The sequence below is a fragment of the Musa acuminata genome, chromosome BXJ2-3 (genome assembly GCF_036884655.1).
Source record: "Musa acuminata AAA Group cultivar baxijiao chromosome BXJ2-3, Cavendish_Baxijiao_AAA, whole genome shotgun sequence".
Lineage (NCBI taxonomy): Eukaryota > Viridiplantae > Streptophyta > Magnoliopsida > Zingiberales > Musaceae > Musa > Musa acuminata.
This window is the reverse complement of record NC_088340.1, coordinates 42,445,814-42,472,243: the sequence shown is the minus strand read 5'-3', so window position 1 is coordinate 42,472,243 and position 26,430 is coordinate 42,445,814. Positions and strand designations below refer to the sequence as shown.

Below are 26,430 nucleotides of genomic sequence, written 5' to 3'. Positions count from 1 at the left end.
TCATCTCTCTCTCCTTTTCCAATCGCTTGTTGCCTTTACATGAGAGTTGATGGACATGCCAATCAAACAAGGGCAGAGGTATAATCAAGGCTAGGTTACTATAATTTTTTTAAAAAAATAATAATCAAATAATCTTTTTATACAACTAGAGAGATGCTTAGTGAAAAATTTTAAGATGTTAAAAAAAAAACAAACTAAGGCTTTTGGGGAATAAGCTCATCATCAATCGCTATGTCATCAAACAGGCATCACTATTCAACTACCAATGCAAATAGTAAGAATAATGAATATACAAATCTCGATCTTTTACCTAAAGCCTTAGCAACAATATCAAGAGAATAACTGGAATACAAGGATTACATCATTGTGCATAATATCTAAATTCTTTTCAAGTAATTACAGTAAAAATATACTGTAGATCTGATCTAATCTTAGATGAAAATACTGCCTAGATAATTGAGAACAATCTCTCTGTATTGTCTGTGTCTTCTTTCCTCTTTTTTTTTCTTTCTTATTTTTCTACCCTTTTCTCTTTTTTTTTTGAATCAAGTTGCTATTGCAATTTGATGCCTTTGCAGTTTTTCACCTAAAAATATCGTAGCTATCACATTCACCTAATTTGGATTACGATTAGGTCAAAAGGAGATGCGGGCTATTAATTAAAACCCATTATGAGCTGTATTCATGGGCTTTGAGCCCAACAAGGCTGGCAACTCTGCTCAACAGGCTGCAGTCTCTCGATGAGATCCTCTACTGCTTGAAAGCAAAATATTGCATTAGTGGCCCCATGATCACTGACAACTTCATCAATCCGTGGAACCTCATGCGCATGAACCAGCCCATCATAGTTTCATTTCAGCAGAGAACATGTTTCAGTACTGAAAGATAAGAATCCATCATCAATGATGTAAAAGGGAAGGCTGCTGCCTGTGCTGTTGCTGTTGGTGCTTTTATAGCGTCGAATGCTCAAACTCTATAAAACTCCAGTAAATTAAGTTTCACTGCACTAAAAACCAGCAGCAAGATGCCAATAGATTTAAGACTCTAAAGAGACTACAACAATTACATGAAACATAAATACAGCATAACATGAAGAGGATGACATGAGCTTGAGTTGCTTAGCGATTCTTCAAGTCATTCTTCGCCATTTGCATTTCGGTTCCTTGAGCTTTACTGCCACCTGCACATAGATCCAATCACAAGTCCTGTCGATCAACTGGAACAGAGCAATCCTGATGCCATGTCTCAGATGTTATCTTTAAACAATAACCTTATTTCTGGACAACACCAAATGGTCATTCATGAAATAAAACACTAGAACATATAAATACATGAAGTCTACATAGACAGTCTTAGCACTTAGCCACAGTTCAATTGATTCTTCGTCTTTATTTTGGGCTTCAGCTTTCAGCTGCACATATCTGCATCCAGCCATAAATGTTGTCATTTTGTTGGAAGAGAGTAATCCTTGAGCCTTGCTTCATGATCACTACGCCAATAGAAACCCCAGAAACAACTATGAATCCCACGACAACGCTAGTAACATCTAATATTATTGTTTCAAGCGTATCTCCATCATCATCTTCTTCTAGTTTGACTCCTGCATCAGCTGAACTGGCGGCAATCTTCTTTTTATTATAGAAACCCCAAAATAGCAGCAAATCGGGAACTTATATAAAGCATTCTGGTAACACCTAAAACAAAGTTCTTCGAGTCCTGCAAAATATGATTTCCAGGAAAAAGGAACAATATATATATATATATATATACTCTCATGTTATGAATACGAAAACAAACGCACATAACATTAAATGTTGATTAATGAAAAAAAACACTTAATCAAGAAACATAGAATATCTCTCTTAAGATAATTATATAATCAAAAGATCTCAAGCTTTAGCACCCAAATGATAGGAATAAGCAGTCTAGAGTGGATTGATATGAATTTATAAAATTTATTTATTAATAATAATTCACTTTTAGGAAAAAAAATAGATGGACATGTATTTTATCTTTACAGAAAAAAAATGTTCTCTGGTAGAAAATGAAGAGTGAGTCTCATACTATATGAATTTGAAGGAGGATCAAAATATACAATCTCATCTAAGAAAACAATGATTTGTCGCTGAAATAAGATATTGATTAGGGTCAAACACTAAGAGCATGTCCACCATAGTGTATACAATTTTATTGTCTAATTGTCTCTCTATATTGTGATTGTCATTATCTTTATCTAATTTGAGCATGATAATATATTGTAAGAACAATAACCGAAGAACACAATCTCCACTCTCAAACATTGATTAAATATAGGTAGATTAACTATTTCGTTAGCAAACAGAGTATGTATGACATACACTCTTGCAATTAATCTTTTTAGTTGTCAGATATGTATGTATCAATCCATAAGCGAAGGCTGGGCGATAGCAAAGTGATGATAGATGGAGATGTTATGATACTAGAACCAATACATGTAATGCATACAGAGAATCTATGATGCTTATTTCAGCTTAATCATGACAGCATAATATGATAACATCATTACATGGTAACACAAGATTTTGATGCGATTAACTACGAAGGACAACACGACATTCAGGTGCAGTAGAAGAAGTGACGCATTCGAGCACTTACCGGCAGTTCATGTCATCGTTTGCCATTTGGATTTGAGCTTCGCAAGCTTAACTGCAAACTGAACATAGATCCAGTCACTGGTCTTGTCGATCCGTCGGAAGAAAGCAAATCTGATGGCCTGCTTCATGATGAGTGTGCCAATAAACAGCCAAAAGCCGACCACAAACCCAACCACAATACTGGTGTACTCCAATAATTTGTCGAGCTTCTCATCATCTTCATGTTTAACTCTGGCGTCAGGTGGAGTTTGATAAACAGGGCAATCTGGCAGTGGCATACCGCAAAGGCCTTTATTACCCACATATGTCGAAGAGTCAAAGGTCGACAATTGACCACTCGTGGGTATTTTTCCTGATAAGTTGTTGTAAGACAGATTCAAACGTTCCAGGAAATGCATAGCAGAAAAGCTCGAAGGTATCTCCCCTATCAGACTGTTCACAGATAAGTCAAGCGATTCCAATGTTTTCATGTCACCAATGTTTTCTGGAATCCTCCCCGTCAAATGATTGTTGGATAAGTTTAGGAAGCGCTATCCGAGAAGCTTCGTCAGTTCTTTTGGGATTTCACCAGAGAGATGATTATTTGACAAGTCTATGCATGTCACCAGCGACAGAATGGTAGTGTAATCGAACGTTGATCCTTTTGTGGTTATGAAGCTGCTCTCGCTATAATAATATGTTTCGATATGAAGCATTGACCTGATATCATTTTGTATCTCAACCATGGCCCTGAAATTTCCTAGAGATGATGGTAGACTGCCAGTTAGATTGTTGGAAGAAAGATCCAATACCTGGAGAGAAGTGAGATTCACTATATTCATTGGGATGGTACCATTTAGAAAGTTTGACCTCAGACGAAGAACTCTCAACGACGAGAGGTTTCTTCCTATCCATGTTGGAATTCTGCCATGCAATTTATTTTCACCAAGATCAAGGGTAACTAATTGGTCACAATGTTTCAAAAACAGAGGAATTGTTCCAGATAGATTGTTATTATTCAAATGTAAAGATGGTAAAGAGGTTGGGAATGAGTAATAACAATTCGGGACTTCTCCAATTAAGTAATTGTTAGATAGGTCAAGAATCTGAATTACTATATCACAAAAGAAGGGAGGCAGATTACCATTGATACGGTTATGAGACAAAGATAATAGAGAGAGACTTGTATCTTTTGCAAAACTTAGGGGAATAGGTCCCACAAATGAGTTATTGGAGAGATCCAACATTGATTGGGGAGCAGAAGGTAATTGACCTTGTAAATTGTTAGACTCTACAACCCTCTCGAGAAATTTGAAAACCAAATCAGGAGGTTGCCCGAGAGTCCAACTCCACATAGATATAGATTTGTTAATTGCGTCTGAGTTTGAAGCCAATCAGGCAATTCAGCTCCTAAATGACAAAAGCTCATGCCAATGAATTCGACATTAAAAGGGGGATGCCAATCATTTGGTAAGATCACGTTCAAGGAGTTGAAAGATATTGTAAATCCGAGTAAGTTTGTAAGATTAGAAAAGTGTGCTTCGGTGATGTTACCTACTAGAGAGTTTGAGGAGAGGTATAGATATTGTAATTGAGATACTCGACCGATACTTGAAGGAATAGTACCGCTTAAACGGTTACGATCCATATGTATGGATAGTAAAGACGTCCGTTGTGCGCAGGCAGATAAACCATCAAATAGACTGGTTAGCTCCCCACCAATGCTGTTCTGAGACAAATCCAACAAAGTTAAGTTGCACAGACCACCCATTGTTCTTGGTATTTGACCTGATAAATTATTATTTGATATATCCAAGTCCGTCAAGTTATGGAGTCCACCAATTGTATCAGGTATTTGTCCAGTAATCAAGTTATCTTCTAAAATCAACTTACGCAGGTTTTGAAGATCCCCAATGATTGCTGGTATTTGTCCAGAAATATAATTGTGATTGAGATATAATACCTGTATATGGATGAGAGCACCGATGATCTCTGGAATACTTCCGACAATATTATTCGATGATAAATCTAAGAATACCAAGTTGGTGAGGTTGCCTATGCTCGATGGTATCTCTCCGGTGATCGAATTGCCCTTCAAAGATAAGTATCGCAAGCTTGTGAGATTCCCTGGCAAAGCTGGGATATGTCCAGTGACATTGAAATTCCATGATAAGTCGAGGTACTCCAGGTTTCCAAGGCTCCATAGAGTTTGTGGAATATCTCCGGATAAATAATTCGAGTTCAAGTCTAGATGCTTTAGGTCCCTGCTACGGACATTATTCAGAATTTCAAGAATTTCTCCTTTAAGGGAGTTGTCTGACAAATCCAATTCCTTTAGATTACTGAGAGCTCCTAGAGCAATTTGGACCGACTCGATAGTGAGACTCCCAGTGCCTGCCGAATCGATAAATTGACTCGTAGTGCCAAAAAGAAGAAGGTACTCGAGACTGGTGGCATTAGAAAACCATCTTAGCATGGTCGACATGTTCAAATTCGAAGACAGATCCAACGTTAAGATGGCTGTTAGATTAAAAGTGGGCAAAGGAGATGGAACATATGGCAGGTCTGCAGCGCTCAAACGTAACAGTTCAAGTGTGGGGATCGAATTAATTTCAGAAAGCCAATTGGTTGCCCTGGAGAGGTTGACATAACTCATGTCAAGATATTTTAGATAAGGAATACGGGAGAGCCAATCGAGATCGTCAACGTGTAGTTGACCATCATACCATCCCTGAAGATCGAGATAGTGTAGGTTGGAGAGGTTTCCCAGCTGAGGAGGAATCAGTCCATCGAACATGGCATGAGATAGGTTGAGATATTCCAAGTGGACTAGTGAAGCGATCATTTTAGGCACAGGGGCATGGAAGAAGTTATTCACGCTCAAATCCAAATACTCCAAATGCTTCAGTTCTTGCAAAGATGGATTTACCTTGCTGATGCCTATTGGTTTCCAAAACGTATCCCATATATCGTCTGTATAGGGGTAGCGGAGGTCGAGCTTGGTGACATGGCCCGTGGTGTTGTCGCAGGCCACACCTCTCCACCCACAGCAATCTTTGCCGGTCCAAGAAGAAAACCTGTCGCCGGGGTCGTACATATCGGATTTGATGGCAAGGAGAGCTCTCCTCTCGCTCTCCATGCAACTGCTGCTGATTCCCTCCACCTCGACATGATCCTCATCGCCGAAGCCTTGCCCGAGACAGCAGGAGACGAGAAGTAAGGCCACGAGCATCATGAGACGCTTCGAGGCAAGACGTCCGCACTGGAAACTGCCGCTACCAGCTGCAGCCATCGATTGAACGCTCAAGACAAGAGAAAAGTTAAGGTGTGAGATTGGAGAGGAGAACTCTGTGGGCATGTATATATAGGCACATCACCACCGGAAATCCCCATGACTTGTAGGCACATTAGCTGTAGAATTGATGCTGTGGCTAACACGCGGTCAAGGTCAAGCATACTCGAACTTTAGCGTGGCTAATACAGCATTAAATAGTAATTTCATTGGGTTTTCTATTTTTAGATGATTTTAGAGATTTTTTTTTAATCGAACTTGGATAGATTCACACCGTAAAACTATGTAAAAATCCCTAAAATAAAGAGCTCTTTAGTAAATTCGGAGAAAAAAAATGCTCTCAAATAAACGCTAATTATGATCGAATAAATTATCGATAAATAATTTTATACAAAACATAAAAGGATGTAAATTGTTTATGTTCCCCGACGTGCAAGTTAAGGAGACTTTCGGCGTTGGAAAACATAGATATTTCTCATGAAATGGTTTGATATGAATTGAGTGAAAAATTGGAAGAAACTACTCTTCCGGGATGCCTTTCAACACCTAAATTTCCATCAATCTTCCATTTGGTGTGAGGTTGGAGGGAAGTCATATGTTCTCATTGAAGCTTCTATCATGTTATTGAGACGCAAGTCAAAGTCTTGCATCTTATCGTGTTGCTCGGGCATAAGTCAACGTGATTGAGACACATATCTATCTCTTTGAGACTTTGATGCATACCACGGACAAAATATAAGATGTGTGAGTTGATTGATTAATATGTGAGACTTTGATGTTTGAGGAATGTTGGAGATTTAGATGTGAAGAGTTTAACCGTGAAATAAAAAAATTAACTCATGATAAAGATGCAAGGGTTGAATTATTCATTAACGTGAGAGATTTTATTCACCAGTCAATCGGAATCACATTTGCTAAATTATTATAATAATTACAGTTTATTCATTAATAATATAGTATAGATATATATTTTCCTACCACGAGAAGAGTAATTGGAACTTTCACATGCCACTTCCTAAGTGTCAACATTGATTTAGATTATCTGTTACATTTATCAACGTTATAAAACTAACTTTCTTCGAGATAATCTTTGTCACAAATTTAGTATCATGATGAAATGACGTAATCAAATGATCTTCATAAAAATTAAATCAGAAGTATGCTCGATAATGCCCCATAAATGCATATGATAACATGCAACTTTGAGGAGCAGTACTCTTAAAACTTATAATGAACGAGTTAGAAAACTAAGTCAAGGACACATCCAACGAGAGCCCTCCAACTCTTAAGTTATGATGTATGTAACTTGAGGTGCAATAACCTATAATAAGAGCTTATTAGCCAATGAGTTTTCAAGGATCATACCTACCTAGAGTCTTTCATAGTAAAAATATGTAACTATCTCTATTTAGTAGATAGTTATTTTGTAATGAATAGTTTTACAGGAAATAAAATAATTAAATAAAATAAAATAAATCTCATTCAACTCAAATCCGAGTTCAAAAACTCTTAAACACTTTTTTACATATATTTTAAAGTACAATCTTATAGATAAAATCCAATAATACTCATCCTCTTTAGGATTCTGCTTGTATAGAACAATCAAATCATAACTGCCAGGGATTTTTTTTCATACTTGTATTTTTTTTTTAATGTTGTTCTTCACGTAATTTGAGTCATATTAGAACTTGGTAATCACGACAAGTAATTCATAGATATTTGCTATCCAATTAAATCTTAGGTTACTGCATTCAATTTTTGATGTCCTCAATTCGAGATGATTTGGTAGGACACTAATTGACCATATTTAGATGTCAACATGTCACAGTGTGACAGACCATTCTGTGAATATAACATTATTTTTATATAAATGATCTAAAGAAATAGTAATACTAGTAACAGTCTGTTCTTACAATTAATATTTTATTACATTGTTGTGGAAATTCAATGGTGACTCAAACAAAGCCTCGACTTACACCAAAATTATAATGGGCGAAGAAAAAGAAAAACCCACTATGATGAAAGATTGTTATATATAGTTAGATATAGGGTTGCAAAGTGCAAGAACCCAAACAAACCGACGGAAGAAACTATTTTGAAGACCTTAGAAAGGGCCAACCTTCGATGATGGGAAACGTAATTGTTTTGTACATGCTTACTTGAATGGATCAATTTTATAAAGAATCACATAAGAATGTCTTGAGACTTATAAAATCTTCATAGTGATATAGAACGACTAGCCAAGAAAATCAATATCATTATCTTTCAACACAAATGAGTAGTCTATAATAACTTAGAGATGGATAACTAATTATGAAGCATTTTAATAGAAATGTAATGCCTTTGTCCTTCTTATATGTAATGAAAAAAAATAGAAGATAAGAATAATTATTGAAGAAGCTTTATTAAAGAAGTTTTAGCTTTAATACATTAACATGTCCCTCTCATATTTATACAGATTATGTGAGAGAATTTTTCTGAATAAAAAATTTCTCTCAATAAAATAGAGAGATTTCCTCGGATAAATCTAATATTCTATCAGTATGAGCAGTTTGATACTTAATGAATATACATTCCTTTTTCAAGTTCAACAAACAAGCAGCTGTCTTCAACAACGCAACGCCAAATGATCATACGTGACTCAAAATACTAGAACACACAAATACATGGAATATATATACATAGACAGTCTTAGCACTTAGCCACAGTTCAGTTTATTCTTTGTCATTATTTTGGACTTCAGCTTTCAACTGCACATATATCAATCCTTATCCCTTGTTTCATGATGACTGTATCATTAGAAACCCCACAAGCCAAATATGAATCCCATGAGGATACTAGCAACATCTAATATTATTGTTTCAAGCTTGTCACCATCATCATCTTCTTCTTGTTTGACTCCAGCATCATCTGCTTTCATTATAGAAACACCAAAGCAGCAGCAAATTTGATAACTTATGCATAGCATTCCAATAACACATAAAACAAAGCTCTGCATGTCCTGCAAAATGTGACTTCCAGGAAAAAGAAACAAAAAAAAAAACCTAAGACTTAAGTATGCTGAAACAATCACACAACATAAAATGTTGATTTGCCAAAAAAAAGTCATTCAAGAAACATAGAATATCTTTCTTAAGATAATTATATAATCAAATATCTCGAGTTTTAGCACCCGAATGATGGGAATAAGCAGTCTAGACTGTGATAGACATGAATTTGAAAATGTATTTATTAATAATAATTTACTTCTAGAAAAATTTGATGGATAAATTTGATTGGTTGAACATGGATTTTATTTTTTTCAAAAAATATACTTTTGTAAAAAAATAGATATATAAATGGTTAATAATGATTTTTTTTAAGAGTGAGTCTCATAGTAATATGAATTATGATGATCAAAATATACGATCTCATCTTAGAAAAAAAAGATTTGGTACTTGAATAAAACATCGATTTTGGCCAAATACCAAGAGCACGTCCACAACAATTGTTACAATTTTATTGTCTAATTGTATCATTAGAGCATAATAACATGGTTGATTTTTTATTATTATTGTAAGAAGAACAATAACGGGATAAAATAATCTCTATGAAACAATGAACTTTGTATATAATACATATAACGATTATAGACCATCTATGATGCTTATTTCAGCTTAATCATGACAGCATAATATGATAACATCATTACATGCTAACACAAGATTTCGATGCGACTAACTACGAAGGATAACATGACACACTTGAGCACTTACCCACAGTTCATGTCGTTGTTTGCCATTTGGGTTTGAGCTTCGCAAGATTTACTGCAAACTGAGCATAGATTAAGTCGCTAGCCTTGTCGATCCATCGGAAGAAAGTGAATCTGATGGCCTGCTTCATGATGAGCGTGCCAATAAACAGCCAAAAGCCAACAACAAATCCAACCACAATACTGGTGTACTCCAATAATTTTTCGAGCTTCTCATCATCTTCATGTTTAACTCTAGCGTCAGGTGGAGTTTGATAAACATGGCAATCTGGCAGTGGCGTACCGCAAAGGTCTTTGTTACCCACATATGTCCACAAGTCAAAGGTCGACAATTGACCACTCGTTGGTATTTTTCCTGATAAGTTGTTGTAAGATAGATTCAAACGAGCGAGGAAATGCATTGAAGAAAAGCTCGAAGGTATCTCCCCTGTGAGACTGTTCACTGATAAGTCAAGCGATTCCAATAGTGTCATGTCACCCATCTTTTCTGGAATCCTTCCCGTCAAATGATTCTTGGATAAGTTTAGGAAGCGCAATCCAAGAAGTTTTGTCAATTCTTTTGGGATTTCACCAGAGAGATGATTATTTGACAAGTCTATGCATGTCATCAGCGAGAGAATGGTTGTGTAAGTAACATTTAATCCTTTTATGGTTATTAAGATGCTCTCGGTATAATAATAGGTGATGACATGAATCATTGACCTAGTATCATTTTGTATCTCAACCATGGCAGTGAAATTTCCTAGAGATGATGGTAGGCTACCAGATAAATTGTTGGAAGAAAGATCCAAAACCTGAAGAGAAGTGAGATTCACTATGTTCTCAGGGATAACACCATATAATAAGTTTGACCTCAGACGAAGAACCTTCAATGACGAGAGGTTTCTTCCTATCCATTTCGGAATTTTATCAAATAATTTATTTTCACCTAAATCAAGGTTAATTAATTGGTCACAGTATTTCAAAAATGAAGGAATAGTTCCGGATAGATTGTTATTATTTAAATGCAAAGATCGTAGAGAGGTTGGAAATGAGTTATGACACTCTGGGACTTTTCCAATTAAGTGATTGTTAGATAGGTCGAGGACTTCAAGTGAATATATATTGCAAAAGAAGGGAGACAGACTATCATTGATATGATTATGAGACAAAGATAATAATTTGAGGTTTGTAGCTTCTCTGAAGTCTAATGGAATAGGTCCCACAAATGAGTTATTAGAGAGATCTAACATGAATAGGGGAGCAGAAGGTAATTGACCAGTCAAATGGTTGGAGCTCAAGTAAAGATTGTTTAAACCTTTTGAGAAATTTGAAAACCAAATAGGGAGGTTGCCTGAGACTCCAACTCCGGATAGATAAAGACTCTGCAATTGTTGTTGAGTCTGAATCCAAGTAGGAAATTTCCCTCGTAGATGACAAAAGCTCATATCGATAATGGAGGCATTAAAAGGGGGCCGCCAATCATTCGGTAGCATGATATTCAAGGAGTTGGAAGCGATTATCAATTCTGATAAGCTCGTAAGATTTAAAAAGTGTGCTTCGGTGATGTTGCCTGTCAGCGAGTTTGAGGAGAGGTCTACCTCATATAACTGAGATAATTGGCCCATACTTAAAGGAATAATCCCGCTCAAATTGTTACCCTTCATGACTAAGGATGATAAAGATGCACCTCGTGAACAAGTAGACAAACCGTTGAATGAATTTATAAGCTCTCCACCAATGTTATTGCGAGACAAATCTAACATGGTCAAATTGCATAAATCACCCATCGTTGGTATCTGACCTGATAAGTTGTTATATGACATGTCCAAGTATTGCCAGCGATGGAGTTTACCGATCTTCTTTGGTATCTGCCCAGAAATATGGTTATTGCTTAAAAATAATATCCGTAGATTTTGAAGATCCCCAATGGTTTCTGGTATTTGTCCAGAAATACTATTGTTAAACAAATTTAATTCCTCCATATGGATGAGAGTACCCAAAGTCTCTGGAATGTATCCGCTAATATTATTCATTGATAAATCTAAGTGTACCAAGTTGGTGAGGTTGCCGATGCTCGGTGGTATCCAACCGACAATATTATTCCTTGATAAATCTAAGTGTACCAAGTTGGTGAGGTTGCCGATGCTCGGTGGTATCCAACCGACAATATTGTTGTATGATAAATCTAAGTATACCAAGTTGGTGAGGTTGCCGATGCTCGGTGGTATCCTTCCCACAATTTTGTTGCCTGATAAATCTAATTCCAATAGGTTACTGAGGTTGCCGATGGCCTGTGGTATTTTTCCGTTGATGCCATTATTGGACAAATCTAGGTACTCCAATCGGACAGCATCTCCCACGATTGGTGGAATTTCTCCACTGATTGAATTGCCCCCCAAGTCTAAATGTCGCAAGTTTGTGAGATTCCCCAGAGAAGCTAAGATATGCACGTCAACAATTAAATTCAATGATAAGTCCAGGTACTCCAGGTCTCTAAGGCTCCCTGGAGGAATATCTCCAGATAATTGATTCCAGCTCAAATCCAAGTGCTTCAGGCCACTGCTGCTACTGACATTGTTCAGAATTTCACGAATTTCTCCTTTAAGGGAGTTGAATGACAAATCCAACTCCTTCAGATTACTGAGAGCTCCTAGAGCAACTTGTACCGACTCGATAGTGAAACTCCAACAGCCAGAAAGAACAAGGTTCTCGAGGCTGGTGGCGTTAGAAAGCCAGCTTAGCATAGTCGACGTGATGATGGAATTCCAAGACAGATCCAACGTAGCAATGGCTGTTAGATTAAAAGAGGGCAAATGAGATGGAACATATGGCAGGTCTGCATGGCTCAAACGCAACACTTCAAGTGCGGGTATGGAATTAATTACATAAAACTAATTGATTGCCTTGGAGAGGTTGACAAAACTCATATCAAGATATTTAAGAGAAGGAACACGGGAGAGCCAATCGAGATCATCGACATGTAGAAAATCATCATCATACCATCCGTGAAGGTCGAGATAGTTTAGGTTTGAGAGGTTCTCGAACTGAGGTGGAATTGGTCCATCGAACATGGCATAAGATAGGTTGAGATATTGCAAGTGGACTAGTGAAGCGATCATTTTGGGCACAGGAGCACCCGAGAAGTTATTCATGCTCAAATCCAAATACTTCAATTGCTTCAGTTCTTGCAAAGATTGATTTACCTTGCTCACGCCTATTGTTTCCCCATCGTTAAACATATCCCACAAATCGTATGTGTAGGGGTAGCGCAGGTCGAGCTTGGTGACATGGCCGGTGGTGTTGTCGCAGGCCACACCTCTCCACCCACAGCAATCTTTGCCGGTCCAAGAAGAAAACCTGTCGCCGGGGTCGTACATATCGGATTTGACGGCGAGGAGAGCTCTCCTCTCGCTCTCCATGCAACTGCTGCTGATTCCCTCCACCTCGACATGATCGTCATCGCCGAAGCCATTGCCGGGACAGCAGGAGACGAGAAGTAAGGCCACGAACATCATGAGACGCTTCGAGGCAATACGTCCGTTCTGGAAACTGCCGCTACCAGCCGCAGCCATCGATTGAGCGCTCAAGAGAAGAGAAGAGTGAAGGTGTGAGGTTGGAGAGGAGACCTCTGTGGGCGTGATGTATATAGGCACATCACCACCGGAAATCCCCATGACTTGTGCGCACATTATCCGTAGAATTGATGCAGTGGCTAATACGCAGTCAAGGTCATGCATACTCGTACTTTAGTGTGGCTAATACGCAGTTAGAAGTCAAAGGAAACTTAATTCTGATGTGAGGGTTCCATCCAGCGTTGATTTACTAGCGTTGATTTACGCAGTCAACACAAACTTACTTGTATCTTTCGATAGAGCAGGCAAATATGATATACATGTTGATTTCATTCTTCTTTTCTATTTTTAAGGTGATTCTAGAGGTTTCTTAAGTGATATATTTCCTATGTTGATTCTGCCATCGAATATAACATGGTACATGTATGAGTATAATGACTTAAAAGCTTATTCAACTCAATTTTAATATAGAAGGTAAATAGAACATTAAATAGTAATTTCATTGGGTTTTCTATTTTTAGATGATTTTAGATATTTTGTTTTTTAAATCGAACTTGGATAGATTCACACCGTAAAACTACGTAAAAATCCCTAAAATAAATAGCATACTTGTTCTTTTTCTGTCTTAAGATGCTCTCGAGTAAATTCGAAAAAAAGAATGCTCTTCGATAAATGCTATGATAGATTTTTTTGAATAAATTATTTAAAAAATATTTTTATATAAAATAAAAAAAAGATATAAATTATTTATGCTTCCCGACGTGCAAGTCAAGGAGACTTTCCACGTTGGAAAGTATGGATACTTCTGATGCCGTGATGAATGGTTTGATATGGACAGAGTGGAATATTGGAAGAGATGACTCTTCCAATGATAGGTCACGATGCCTTGATTTCTATCTTTTATCTTCCATGTGGTGTGAGGTTGGAGGGAAGTCATCCATACTCATCGAATGGCTGAGACGCAAGTCAAAGTCTTGCATCTTTTCGTGTTGCTCATGTGCAAATTAATGTGAATGAGACACATCTGTCTCTTGGAAACTCTGATGTCATTGAGAGTTATTGATTACCACGTGAGAGTTGGGTGTTTGATGAATGTTGGAGATTTAGATGCCAAGAGCTTAACTGTGAAACAACATTCAAGTCATGATAAAGATTAGCGTCCGAGATTTTGTCGACTGGTCAAGAGGAGTCACCGTTGCTCAATTACTGTAGAAGAGTGGTTGGGACTTTAACGTGCCACTTTTCAAGTGTTGATGTCAATTTTGATTCATCTATCAACGTTATAGAACAAATTTGCTTCGAGATCACCTTTGTCACAAAATTAGTATCGAGATGGAAGAATTTTCTGAAAGTTTTTCGAGTCATGAAACTAAGTGTCTAGGCATATCCAACAAAAGCCCACTTAATTCTGATGTGAGGATGGATGATCCATGGAAGTTGGAGAGGGACCTAACTTCCACTCACAAAGCAACAACATGATCGAAGCTGCGAAACACTTAATTCTAATGCCAGAGAGTGTTGGACGATTATGTAAGTTGGAGAGGTCCCTAATTTCCTAAATGTCTACATTAATTTTCACCGGCTGTCACGTTTATAGATATTACACAGTTATTCTCCTTCGAGATAACCTTTGTCCGAAGATTAGTATTACGATGAAATGATGTGCATGAAAGCTAAATCAGAAACATACTCGACAACACCACGAAGTTGATCATGGATTCTCTGTAGATTTGATCATGGGCAGTTGAGGTCAAGAAGATTTAGAAGTTTATTGTGGGGGTGATATTCAAGTCAAAGTCAATGACATTCGAGTATGACAAATTTAATTAATCGAGTCTATCGATGGGTCTTGAGGACAAGTTTCAAAAAGTTTATTCCATCATCCACTTTGATGTGGAATCATTACGTTGAATTTTTTTAAAAAAAAATACTTTAGTTTTTTTCTCACAAATATCTCAATTTTTTTTAAAAAAATATAGTATTTTTTTAAAATTTATCATTTTATCTGTGTCATGCTTGGTCATGTCTTTGTCGATTGATCACCCTCCTCTCTCTTGATCATTTATGTCTCCATGCATTAACTAGTAGGCACGATTAATCATCATTTTCTCCTTTTCTAAACACTTGTGCCTTTATGCCGGGGGAGGGGGTCGATGGATAAAGTGTTTGAAGGCATAATTAAGGATAAATTATTATAATTTTTTTAAAATGATAAGGATAAATTTGTTTATACAACCAGAGATGCTTAGTGAAAAATTTTCAGACTCGTGATGTTCCAAAAAAAAAAAAATTCCCAAGGCTTTTGGGGAATTCACCCATCATCGACCGCTACAGCGTCAAGTGGACATCACTATTCAACGAGTCGCAATGAAAACCACTTGGTGCTCATCGATTCGTTGTCCATCTAATAAACCTTCACCAACAACAGCAATCTTTCATCCGACAAAGCAACAAAAATTTATATTCTCGTTATGTCATCAGCATTATTTACTCTCATAAGTTTTGAGACCGATAAAATATATAATTGACATAAGTTATTTATTTTTTAAAATAATAATGATATCTATTTTTATATGAATTAAGTTTTTATTAGATTTTGAATATATATATATATATATATATATATATATATATATATATATATATATATATATATCTCAGTTATAATGTTGTTAAGTACACTTATAGTATTTTGATGACAATATCAAAAATATTGTAAACATATTCACAGGTAGTATAATTAATACTATATACATGAGGATTAGATCGATCCATAACCCATAGTATAGTGATAATAGATTGGTTCAAAGGGTGTAATGCATTTGCTTAGTACAGCGATAATAGATTAATATGAGAAGGGACACCTCGAAAAAAACCAAAGAAAAATCTAAAAAATTTGCACTAGAAAATATGTAACACAAACAAAAATTACCTTGTCGCACTAATAAATTTTATTATAATTTTTGAATTATCAAATCATCCTATTTTGAATTTTCAAGATTTTTAAGTATTTAAAAATTAGTTTACTTAAATTTAATTTGATGAACATCATTCGGATTGGTGTCATCTGTTTCTTCTCGATATTTTCTCGTTTACTGCCCTCGATTTTTCTTTTTTTTTCTTTTAAGGTTAATAAATTGCATGATTTCTGAGGGTTTTCTTCTAAAAATTCGATTTGTTGGAAGAGAGTAATCCTTATGCCTTGTTTCATGATCACTACGCCGATAGAAGCCCCCCCAAAACAACTATGAATCCCACGACAATACTAGTAACATATAATATTATTGTTTCAAGCATATCACCATCATCATCTTCTTCTAGTTTGACTCCATCATCAGCTGAACTGGTGGCAATCTGCTTTTTGTTATAGAAACCCCAAAATAGCGACAAATCGGGAACTTATATAAAGCATTCTGGTAACACCTAAATATTTTTATACAAAACAAAAAAGGATGTAAATTGTTTATGTTCCCCGACGTGCAAGTCAAGAAGACTTTCCGTGTTGGAAAGTATGGATATTTCTGTGTGGAGTGGAATATTGGAAGGGACGACACTTCCAATGATAGGTCACAACACCTTGGTTTCAATCTTTATCTTCTATGTGGTGTGGAGCAAGTCATCCATATTCATCGAATGGCTGAGGAGCAAGTCAAAGTCTTGCATGTCGGAGATTTAAATGTGAAGAGCTTAATTGTGAAACAACAACCAACTCATGATAAAGATTAGCGTAGGAGATTTTGTCGACCGGTCAAGAGGAGTCACAATTGCTCAATTAATGTAAATGGAGTTCCAATGTATTCATTATTAACTTGCAACGTACTGCAGATACACTTTTATCCACCATGAAAAGAGTGGTTGGGACTTCAACGTGCCACTTTTCAAGTGTTAGATGTCAATTTTGGTTAATCTATCAATGTTATAGAACAAATTTGCTTCCAAATCACCTTTGTCACAAAATTAGTATCAAGACGAAAGGATTCTCTGGAAGTTTTTCAGTCAATGAATCATGAAACCAAGTCTAGACATATCCGACAAGGGCCCTCTAACTCTTTAAGTTAAAATGCATGTAACTTGAGGAGTATTAATGATCGTACCATCGAGTCTTCAATGTTCATACCCAAGCCTTTCATAGGTAAAACACGTAACAACTATCTCAATTGAAGTAGATAGTTATTTTTTAATGAATAGTTTTACTAGAACCATTATCTATTACCCAAATATAAAGTATCATCCGAACCATCAAGCATTAATGTCAATATTATATGTTGATTATGCATCATTAGACACGTAAAATTATTTTCATTTGTTTTTCTATTTTTATATGATTTTAGATATTTTTAAATCAAAATTAGATAGAAAGTATGAATATTTCTAATTACGCGATGAATGGTTGGAAGAGATGAATTAGCATGAAAGGTTATTTAGACCTTCTCTTTCCATATGGTGTGAGGTTGGAAAGAAGTTACCGATGAGTGTATAAGGTCCGAATACTCATCCAAGCTTCTATCATGTGGTCGAGAAAGTCTTGCATTATGCTTGGGCGTAAGTCACTGTGAATAAAGCACATATTTGTTTCTTGGAGACTCTGATGTATTCCATGATTAAGAAATAAGACATGAGACATGATTGATTAGTATATAAGACTTGGGTGTTTCATGATTTATTGGGGATTTAGATGTGAAAAGTTTAATCGTGAAAGAAAAATTTAATTCGGGATAAAGATGTAAGAGTTGAACGATTCGTTAACAGAGATTTAGTTGACCAATCAATCGGAGTCACATTTGCTCAATTATTATAAATGAAGTTTCAATTTATTCATTAATAATGTAGTGTGGATACACATTTTCCTACCACAACAAAAGTAGTTGGGACTTTCACACGTCACTTCCTAAGTGTCCACATCAATTTTGATTGTAAATTATATCTATTTTACAGAGCTAACCTCCTTCTAGATTACCTTTGTCACAAGTTTAGTTTATTAAAATAGCTTTCATAATTACTAAAGTACTTAACGTTTCGAACTAATTTTTCGATCTCATATCTCATGCAGGTCATTAAGGTCGGGCAACCCAATAATCTTTGGTAAGAAGACTTTGATACCATATGTTGGAAGGAAGGATTAGTTGGTTATATAGCCATGAGATATAGATCGAATCGATAAAAAAAAATTAGATGATAGAGGATAAATTAAAGACAAACGATTTAACATAGCTTAGATTACGGTATAAACATCATTGTTACATCCACAAGAAAAATAAAATAAAATTTAAAAAAAAACCATAGGAGGGTTTAATAACACCATCACGACTTCCTTCGAAAAAAAGCCAAAATTTGCCCATAAAACAAAATTACAAAATTACCGCTGTCAATCAAAGTTGACCAGTCAACTTCCTCTTCTTCCTCCTCCGCAGGTGCTGCTGCAATGAGCACGGTGACCAGCCGGCGACGGAGATCGGTGAATGGACTTCACACCGGAGAAGAACTTGGTTGGATTTGGGCTCCTTCCTCACTTCACCTCGCTTCTTCTCTCCTTCGCTTCCCTCGCCGTTGGCATAAGAAGTTTATACTCATAAAAAAATTTTGGACAAGTTTGCTTGGTTGAACACAAATTTTAATTTTTTAAAAAATAATTAATTTTATTATAAAAAGAATTCCTAAAAAAATAAGAATAAATTATAGAAAGAGTCCAAAATTATATAATCTCATCTAAAAAAAAAGAGAGAAAAAAAAGTGACTTACACTTGAATGAGTGATGGGCTACCAAATATCAAGAGCATATATGTCCACAATAATCGTCACAATTATATTTTGTGATCATACTATGTGTATCTTTATCTAATTGAGCATACTAAGATACTTGAATTTCTTTCTTTTTTCTTATTTTCTAAGAAAAATAACTGGAAAAAAAACAATCTCAAACAAATGCAATTATATTTACTATCTCATTAGCAATATGTGAGAGTTGGGTGTTTATGACTTGTGCGCACACCGAGTGTGGAATCGATCCCGTGGCTAAGATGCACTTAATCAAAGTCAAGGGCACTTAATTGTGATGTGAGGGTTGGATGATTCATATAAGGTGGCCCTAATTTCCATCATTGACCAGTTCATTTGCGAGTGCAACACTTGAGACTCGTCAAACTTACCTCGATATTTTAATAGAGTAAACAAATATGATATATACACTGATTTTATTGTCTATTTATATTTTAAAGCGACTTTTGGAGTTTGTGAAGTCAAATATGATAATTTTTAGGTTGATTTTGCAATCTGAGTGTAACATAATTTATTTATGAGTAGAAGGCTATAAAATTTAGTCCACTCACCTCAATCTTTACAAATATAACATTAAGTAGTATTTTCATTAATTTTTCTATTTTTAGATGATTTTAGATATTTTTTAAATCAAATTTGGATAGGTTCACACTCAAATCCTATAAAACTACGTAACAATCTTTAAAATAAAGAGGATATGTTTTCTCTTGTTGTCTTAAGGATGCTCCCAAGTAAATTCCGAAAAAAAAAAGCTCTTGGTAAAAAGCTAATTATGACTAACTTTCTAAGTAAATTATCTAAAAACATTTTCATATGAAAGAAAAAAAAAGTAAATGTTGATGTTTCCGATGAACACATCAAGAAGATTTCCGGTGTTGAAAAGCATGGATATTCAATGGTTGCATATGCGATGAAAAAGGCTAATTGTCAAGAAAGATCTCTGCACCTTAATTTCCACCTTTTATGTGGAAATAAGTTGCCTATGAGTTTATAAGGTTTGACCACTCATCCAAACTTCTATCATGTGACCAAGAAATTCGCATTTTGCTCGACACAACATATCTATCTCTTGGAGACTCTGATGCATGCATGCTAGTCAACGTGAATGAGAGTTGATTGATAAATATGTGAGACTTGGGTGTTTGATGAATATTAGATATTTAGATGTGAAGAGTTTAATCATGATTTTCATTTGTTTTTCTATTTTTAGATGGTTTGAGATATTTTTATAACGAATTTGGATAGGTTCACACTCAAACCCTATAAAACCACCAGATAATCTTAAAAAAAAAACATACTTTTTTCTCTTTTTGTCTTAAGGATGATCCCAAGTAAACTCCTGAAAAAGAATGTTCTTAGGTAAAAAGCTAATTATGACCGACTCTTTGAGTAAATAATCTGAAAGTATTTTCATATAAAAGAAAAAAAAATAATCATTGATGTTCCACGATGTGCACGTCAAGAAGATATGCGATGTTGAAATGTAGGACATTTCTCATGACATGATCAAAGGCCTCCACTCCTTGATTTCCTCTTTTAACTTCCACGTGGTGTGACGTTGGAAAGTAGTAGTTACCTATAACTGAATAAGGTGTGAACACTCATCCAAACTTTGTATTGTGTGACCGAGAAAGTCTTGCATTTTGGTAACGTCCAAGTCACCGTGAATGAGACACATATCTGTCTCTTGGAGACTTCGATGCATTCAAGTCAACGTGAATGAGAGTTGATTGATTAATATGTGAGACTTGGGTATTTGATGAATGTTAGCGGTTGTCTTCAATCGTGAAAGAAAACAAATCAACTCATGTTAAAAGGTGTAAGAGTTGAATGATTCATTAACGTATGAGATTTTGTTGACCAATGAATCCAGAATCACATTTGCTTAATTATTATAAATAAAATTTTAATTTATTTATTAGTAATATAGTGTGGATACACATTTTCCTATCACGAGAAGAGTAGTTGGGACTTTCGCATGTCAAATATAATCAAAAAGAAAAAAATATAGAATTAACCCTATTAACCAAAGTTGACCTATTAACCAGAGTTGACCAGTCAACGTCCTCTCCTCTGCATCTGCTGCAATGAGCACAGTGACCGAAGTATGACCGATCGGACTTGTTGCCAAATAATTTTGGTTGTATTTGGGCTCATTGGCTAGAGTAGTCAAACCTTAGGAATTAAGTTTCTCTTTAACTTTGGAATCTCGACCTTACACGACAAGTTATTCTTCATAAATACATCTTCTTTTCCTTAGGTGGGTTCATAAGTGAAGAACTAACATGACTTGTTGTGACATGTGAAAGTCAAAAGTACCTTCGTCTCAATTTTTTTTTATCGAGACTTCAACAATATGTTTTTCTTCGAATTATTATTATTTTTTCAAAGCTCTATAGTTACTTTGATGTGACCTTTTGTTTGCCATAGTAGCACTAAATGTTCCTTGACTTAGATTTATTTTTATCTCCTTTCATGGACGTACTTCTCCCTTTTAAGTTTCAATTGTTAACTGTAAGTCTATAACTTCTTTCATGGCCCAAATTTCTACCGTTGTTTATTTTGCGATAACCTTCCATGGTTGTCATGACACTTTGATCAGCTTTTGTTTTCTCTTAGTTGGTATCCAATTATTTTTTCTTTCTCAGGGAGTGTTATGAAATTTCTTGTTTATTAAGATAGCTTTCATCTTTATCATAGAGTAATTATATTTCGATCTAATTTTTTGATCTCATATCTCATATCCGCCATTAAGACTATGATACTATTTGTTGAAAGAATTAATATGTTACATAATTTTACGATATAGATGGAGTCGATGAGAAAATCGAATGACAGGACAGACGATTTAACGTGATTGACATAAGCATTGTTTTTTACATCCACAAAGAGAAGAAAAATCATAATAAAAAATTAACAACACCATCACGATTTCCTTAGAAAAGAAATCCAAATTTTGCCAATAAAACAAAATTACCCCTGTCAAATCAAAGTTGATCAGTGTTGACCAGTCAACTTCCTCTTCTTCCTCCTCCGCAGGTTGCTGCAATGAGCACTGTGACAGGCCGGCGACGGAGATCGGCGACCGGACTTGTCGCCGGAGAAGAACTTTGGTCGGATTTGGGCTCCATCCTCACTTCACTTCTCTTCTTATCTCCTTCGCTTCCCTCGCTGTTGTTCCCCAAAGCTCCATTTATAGGAGCAAGGGAAGGTGGAGGGCTCGGTGCCTGAGAGCGGAGAGGTGCGACTGCACGTGGGCGGTTACGGCGGCCGACTGTGGCTACGGGGGGTGGTGCGGGCGCACGGGGAGGCGGCGATGAAGACAGCGGGCAGCGGCCGCGGGGAGGACTGCGAGCGTGAAACGCCCCCCCGTGCGGCGGTGCACTATGTGAACGCAGGCGACAGGAACGGCTGCGGCGAGGAACGCAGGTGGGGCCGGTGAGAAGTTGACTTCGGTCAACATCCCTAGTCGATTCGATTCGAGCCCGAATCCGACTCAATTTTGAGTCCGTTCCCAAACTTATTTTGTGGCAGTCAAGGAAAATTATTTTGTGGTCATTAAATATGTTGAAGCAATTAACGTTTGTTGACCAAACAAACTCAAGCAGGAATTCTGATTACCAACGAAAATATTCCTTGAGATGGTTATTAAATTATCATTCTTTAGCACCCGAATGATAGGCATAAGAAGTTTATACTCTCATAAAAAAAATTTTGCTTTGTTGAACACAAATTTATTTTGAAAAAATAACTATGTTTCTTGTAAAATAAAATTCCTAAAAATTTAAGAATAATTAAAAAAAAGAGTCCCATGGTCAAATTAGTTGTACGTTGCTCATGGATTTTGATTCTGATATCAAAATTGGTTGACTTTGACTCTCAAAATTTAGAAACCAAAATTACTAATTTGGAAGCCAAAGTCAGATCTAATAGTATAACCTTGAAATTACATATTGCAATAATGTCACATAAAACAAGCAAAATATGTATTGCATTATCGTAGCCGCTCTAAGAAGGATTAACATTGTCCTTTTATTATCTATCGTAATTCTGGTTCTGATAATGAAACTTGGTTTACTGACATTGTAGCAACCTTGTTACCGTTCCCCATATAAAATGCAGGTTGTGAAGGAGCTCGGAGAGAGACAGTTTCACTATTGAGCATCACAACTATCGTTGACATAGTTGGCCTATCAGAAGGATCTTCCTGAACACATAATAACCCAATTTGCACGAATCTTAACAGGTCGCTTTGTTGGTAGTGACCACCCAAGGCTGGATCGACTATCTCCAAGGCTGATCCGTCTTGCCATTTCTCCCATACCTGTGCAAAGGAAATGATAACTTGAAACTCAACTCAAATGCATCACAAAAGTCGGAATTAGACTTCGGTAGTAATGCAAAGCCAATCAATGTGATTTGTGACTCCACTTGGTTACTCACATAGCTTAGAAGGACCTCAGTAACTTCTGGATTATGGGAGTCATTGTTTTTTCTTCCTGTCAAAATCTCCAAAACCAGAACACCGAAGCTGAATACGTCTGACTTGATCGAAAACTTGCCTTGCATCACGTACTCCGGAGCCATGTATCCACTGCAGTGGAATTAAGATTGGTTAGGTAACGCAAATAATAGGTACACCATTGGACCAGTCCACTCACAAGGTTCCCATGACTCGATTGGTGGTGCCTTGAGTCTGGTCAATGTCAAAAAGCTTCGCTAAGCCGAAATCTGAGATCTTGGGGTTCATATCTGCATCTAACAAGATGTTGCTGGCTTTTAAATCTCGATGTATGATTTTTAGTTGAGATTCCTCGTGCAGATAAAGCAGGCCTCTAGCGATTCCACAGATGATCTTGTATCGAATTCCCCAAGTAAGCTGTTTGCCTCTTACAGCATCTGCTCCATAAAAAAGGAATCGAGGCAAAAACTTTTACTTCCAAACTTAATCATAAAGGTTTAGTTTTTCTTTCTTTTTTCTTATTTTGAACTGCAGATATCAAAGTTGTAAAGAAAGCACATTAAGAGCGTGAATTACCAAACAGAAATTTGTCCAGGCTTGAATTAGGCACGTATTCATACACAATCATCGTCTCTTCCTCCAAGCAAACGCCCAGAAGTTTTACGAGATTCCTGTGCTGGAGCTTAGCAACCAAAAGCAGCTCGTTTTTAAGCTCTCCAAGTCCTTGCCCAGAGTTCAGCAGCCTCTTGACCGCTATCACTCGTCCGTCCGGCAGTAGTCCCTGCACAATACTTCACGGTTAAGCGGAAGAATGGAAACAAGAGGACACTGAATTGGAAATAGGAGGAGAATATGGTGCCGATGTACCTTGTAAACTGCACCGAAACCACCTTCTCCAAGTTTATTCGCTTCGGCGAAGTCGCCTGTTGCAACTCGCAGTATAGATAGACGAAATAGTAATGACTCAAACACTTGTGTGGCCTGCTCCGAGTCAGTTTGATCTATGACAAATTAAGCAGACGATGTCAAGAATGTAAATTACAAATGGTTTTCCACAAAGCACTAGCCGATTGCAACGAAGGAGACGGGACATCCGGAAAAGATGAGTCAGTCACTCACAAGGTGATTTCACTGCCCGCTTCCTCGATCTCCTGTACCAAGTGCAAAATATGGAGATTAGCAGTATTGCGCTCACTGCGGATACCGAAATTGCTATAGTTGTTTTCTTCGTTTTTCCTGCACCAATGTGAATTGTATTAGCGGACACGCCAAAAACCCTTTTATTACGATAGCCATTCTTTTGCAGCACGGGTTATTCGATTTGCCCTGTCTTGATCGATCGTGTGTTGAATGGTAGATTAGAGCAAGTGGTATACTTTCCTAGGCTCTTATAGAATGAATGAGTGTCGCCTATTTGCCATGGATCTATGTATATAATTAATTAATTAATTGTGATAAGGGTGCATATTTACCTTCTTTCCCGGTTGGACAGACGGCAGGATTGGGTGTTGGAGCTGTTGCATCCGTCAATAATGGTGAAAGGAGCGATATGATGGGGGTGCCTTCGTAGAAGGGGGTAACTTCGAACCTTATATTGCACCTCACTCCCTGATTCCTAGCTCCCTTGAGGCTCCGTGGGAGCCCCTGTAACACGCCTTTCAAGCACTGCCTGCAGTCACTCGTCGACATGTCCGGCGTGCATTGCGCCAGGCCATATATAGTCGGAACCTCCTGCGTCACGTTGAACGCTTGCCCGGTCGCGTACCTCTTCGTGGAGTTATACGCCGCCCAATCAGCCGTGCTGTCGAGCAACTCGTTCACCACCTTGTTGAACCGATCCGCTTCGTAGTTTACCTGGTTCAAGTTTGGCAAGGCACCAGTCGGGTCGTTGTCTAAGGTGCTGAGGAACTGCCGGTTGGAAAAGCGAAGGAGGCACTCATCTTCCCAAACCACGGCATCCTTGTTGTCGGCACAGAGCCCGAGGATCTTCACCGTGACGTTGCTAAGGCAGAGACGGCACGTGGTGGGGTTAGTATCGCCACGACAAAGGACGAGGCCTTGAACTTGGTTGGGTATCCGTCCTACGGTGTCGGTGAAGAAGCCAGGAGCGGAACCGTTGGAGACGAGGGAGGAGAGGAGGAGGTTGAGGTTGGACTCATACGTGCTGTTGGCAGTAAAGTTGCCGGCACTTGTGCTGCAAACTTGCCACGTGAAGGCAACGGTCGGAGAGGGGACGAAGAGGAGGACGAGGTAGAGGAGCAGAAACTGGGTGGAGCTTATCGAAGGAATCATGGTGGTGGTACTCTTTGGCTAATTACCGGGTGCTGTAGGACTTATGGTAGCATCAAATATGGAAACAGATATCTTCTTAAAGACGCCTAAAAGACAAGTCGCAATCTATTCTTAAGCATTTATTTTGTGCCCATTGTTATTTCATTGTTTCAGTGCGTCTTTTAGTTATAGTGAAATCATGAATGTTGACTCATGTTCTTTTGTCCGAGCACTACAGCGTCATCCATTTCACAATCTACCTGTCACGAAGGGAAATGGAAATCGAGAAAGCTCCAACCAATCAAAAGCTTGGAAATGGAAAGCGACACTTCTGCGTGTTGGATACTGCACATACACAACTTGTTGGACTATGCCTGAATTTGTTGATTGGACTATATATATATATATATATATATATATATATATATATATATATATATATATATATATATATGCTTAAGTATAAAGAATACCATGAGTGGGGTGGATAATTTGGACCAGCAATTTATGGTCTACAGGATATCTCATTCACGAGATTCCAGATAAGTGGCCCACACCAAAGATTACAAGTGTAACACAAACTTCCATCTTTCAATAGAGCAGGCAAATGTGATATACATGTTGATTTCATTGTTCTTTTAAGTTGATTCTAGGAGTTTCTTAAGTGATATATTTCTATGTTGATTCTGTAATCGAATATTACATGGTACATG

General features: G+C 37.0%; 5 protein-coding genes across 6 annotated transcripts in view; all 5 read right to left on the bottom strand.

The window, feature by feature from the left end:
- LOC103975101 (receptor-like protein EIX2) overlaps positions 1–12,978 on the bottom strand; it is a 40,783-nt gene extending 27,805 nt beyond the window's left edge. Inside the window, exons 1-2 of the mRNA XM_065101253.1 lie at positions 12,841–12,978; positions 9,660–12,428 (exon numbers count right to left, since the gene is read on the bottom strand). Of these exons, the coding sequence (XP_064957325.1) occupies positions 9,667–12,381 (2,715 nt within the window). The 5' untranslated portion in view covers positions 12,382–12,428; positions 12,841–12,978 and the 3' untranslated portion in view covers positions 9,660–9,666. The remainder of the gene's footprint in view (positions 1–9,659; positions 12,429–12,840) is intronic.
- Positions 1,003–5,955, bottom strand: LOC103980109 (receptor-like protein EIX1). Of its 2 annotated transcripts, none has more exons than XM_065101254.1 (2): positions 2,635–5,955; positions 1,003–1,716 (listed from the first exon to the last, which is right to left on the bottom strand). In XM_065101254.1, the coding sequence occupies exon 1, from the start codon at positions 5,902–5,904 to the stop codon at positions 3,904–3,906; it is 2,001 nt and encodes a 666-aa protein (XP_064957326.1). In that variant the 5' UTR covers positions 5,905–5,955; the 3' UTR covers positions 1,003–1,716; positions 2,635–3,903. The 2 variants fall into 2 exon arrangements, with proteins under 2 accessions (XP_064957326.1, XP_064957327.1); XM_065101255.1 differs by having other exon boundaries at positions 1,003–1,614.
- LOC135607636 (receptor-like protein EIX2) lies at positions 2,642–3,103 on the bottom strand. Its single transcript, XM_065099590.1, has one exon. The coding sequence runs from the start codon at positions 3,101–3,103 to the stop codon at positions 2,642–2,644; it is 462 nt and encodes a 153-aa protein (XP_064955662.1).
- Positions 12,529–13,311, bottom strand: LOC135607635 (receptor-like protein EIX1). The gene has a single exon (XM_065099588.1). The coding sequence runs from the start codon at positions 13,309–13,311 to the stop codon at positions 12,529–12,531; it is 783 nt and encodes a 260-aa protein (XP_064955660.1).
- Positions 13,312–22,869: 9,558 nt separating this feature from the next.
- Positions 22,870–25,793, bottom strand: LOC135608407 (cysteine-rich receptor-like protein kinase 6). Its single transcript, XM_065101256.1, has 7 exons — positions 24,919–25,793; positions 24,566–24,682; positions 24,314–24,447; positions 24,023–24,227; positions 23,646–23,883; positions 23,428–23,578; positions 22,870–23,308 (listed from the first exon to the last, which is right to left on the bottom strand). Exons 1-7 carry the CDS (start codon positions 25,736–25,738, stop codon positions 23,024–23,026), a joined length of 1,950 nt encoding a protein of 649 aa, XP_064957328.1. The 5' UTR covers positions 25,739–25,793; the 3' UTR covers positions 22,870–23,023.
- Between the last annotated feature and the right edge of the window lie 637 nt (positions 25,794–26,430).

What these genes read in the sequence shown, in the direction of transcription:
- LOC135607636 (XM_065099590.1), bottom strand. Translation starts at nt 3,103, where the DNA reads ATGAAAACATTGGAATCGCTTGACTTATCTGTGAACAGTCTGATAGGG.
- LOC103980109 (XM_065101254.1), bottom strand. Translation starts at nt 5,904, where the DNA reads ATGGCTGCAGCTGGTAGCGGCAGTTTCCAGTGCGGACGTCTTGCCTCG.
- LOC135607635 (XM_065099588.1), bottom strand. Translation starts at nt 13,311, where the DNA reads ATGGGGATTTCCGGTGGTGATGTGCCTATATACATCACGCCCACAGAG.
- LOC135608407 (XM_065101256.1), bottom strand. Translation starts at nt 25,738, where the DNA reads ATGATTCCTTCGATAAGCTCCACCCAGTTTCTGCTCCTCTACCTCGTC. An exon ending in CTGTCCAACCGGGAAAGAAG is followed by an intron (nt 24,683 to 24,918) that starts GTAAATATGCAC and finishes ACATTGGTGCAG; the next exon opens with GAAAAACGAAGAAAACAACT. An exon ending in AATCGAGTCATGGGAACCTT is followed by an intron (nt 23,579 to 23,645) that starts GTGAGTGGACTG and finishes ATTCCACTGCAG; the next exon opens with TGGATACATGGCTCCGGAGT.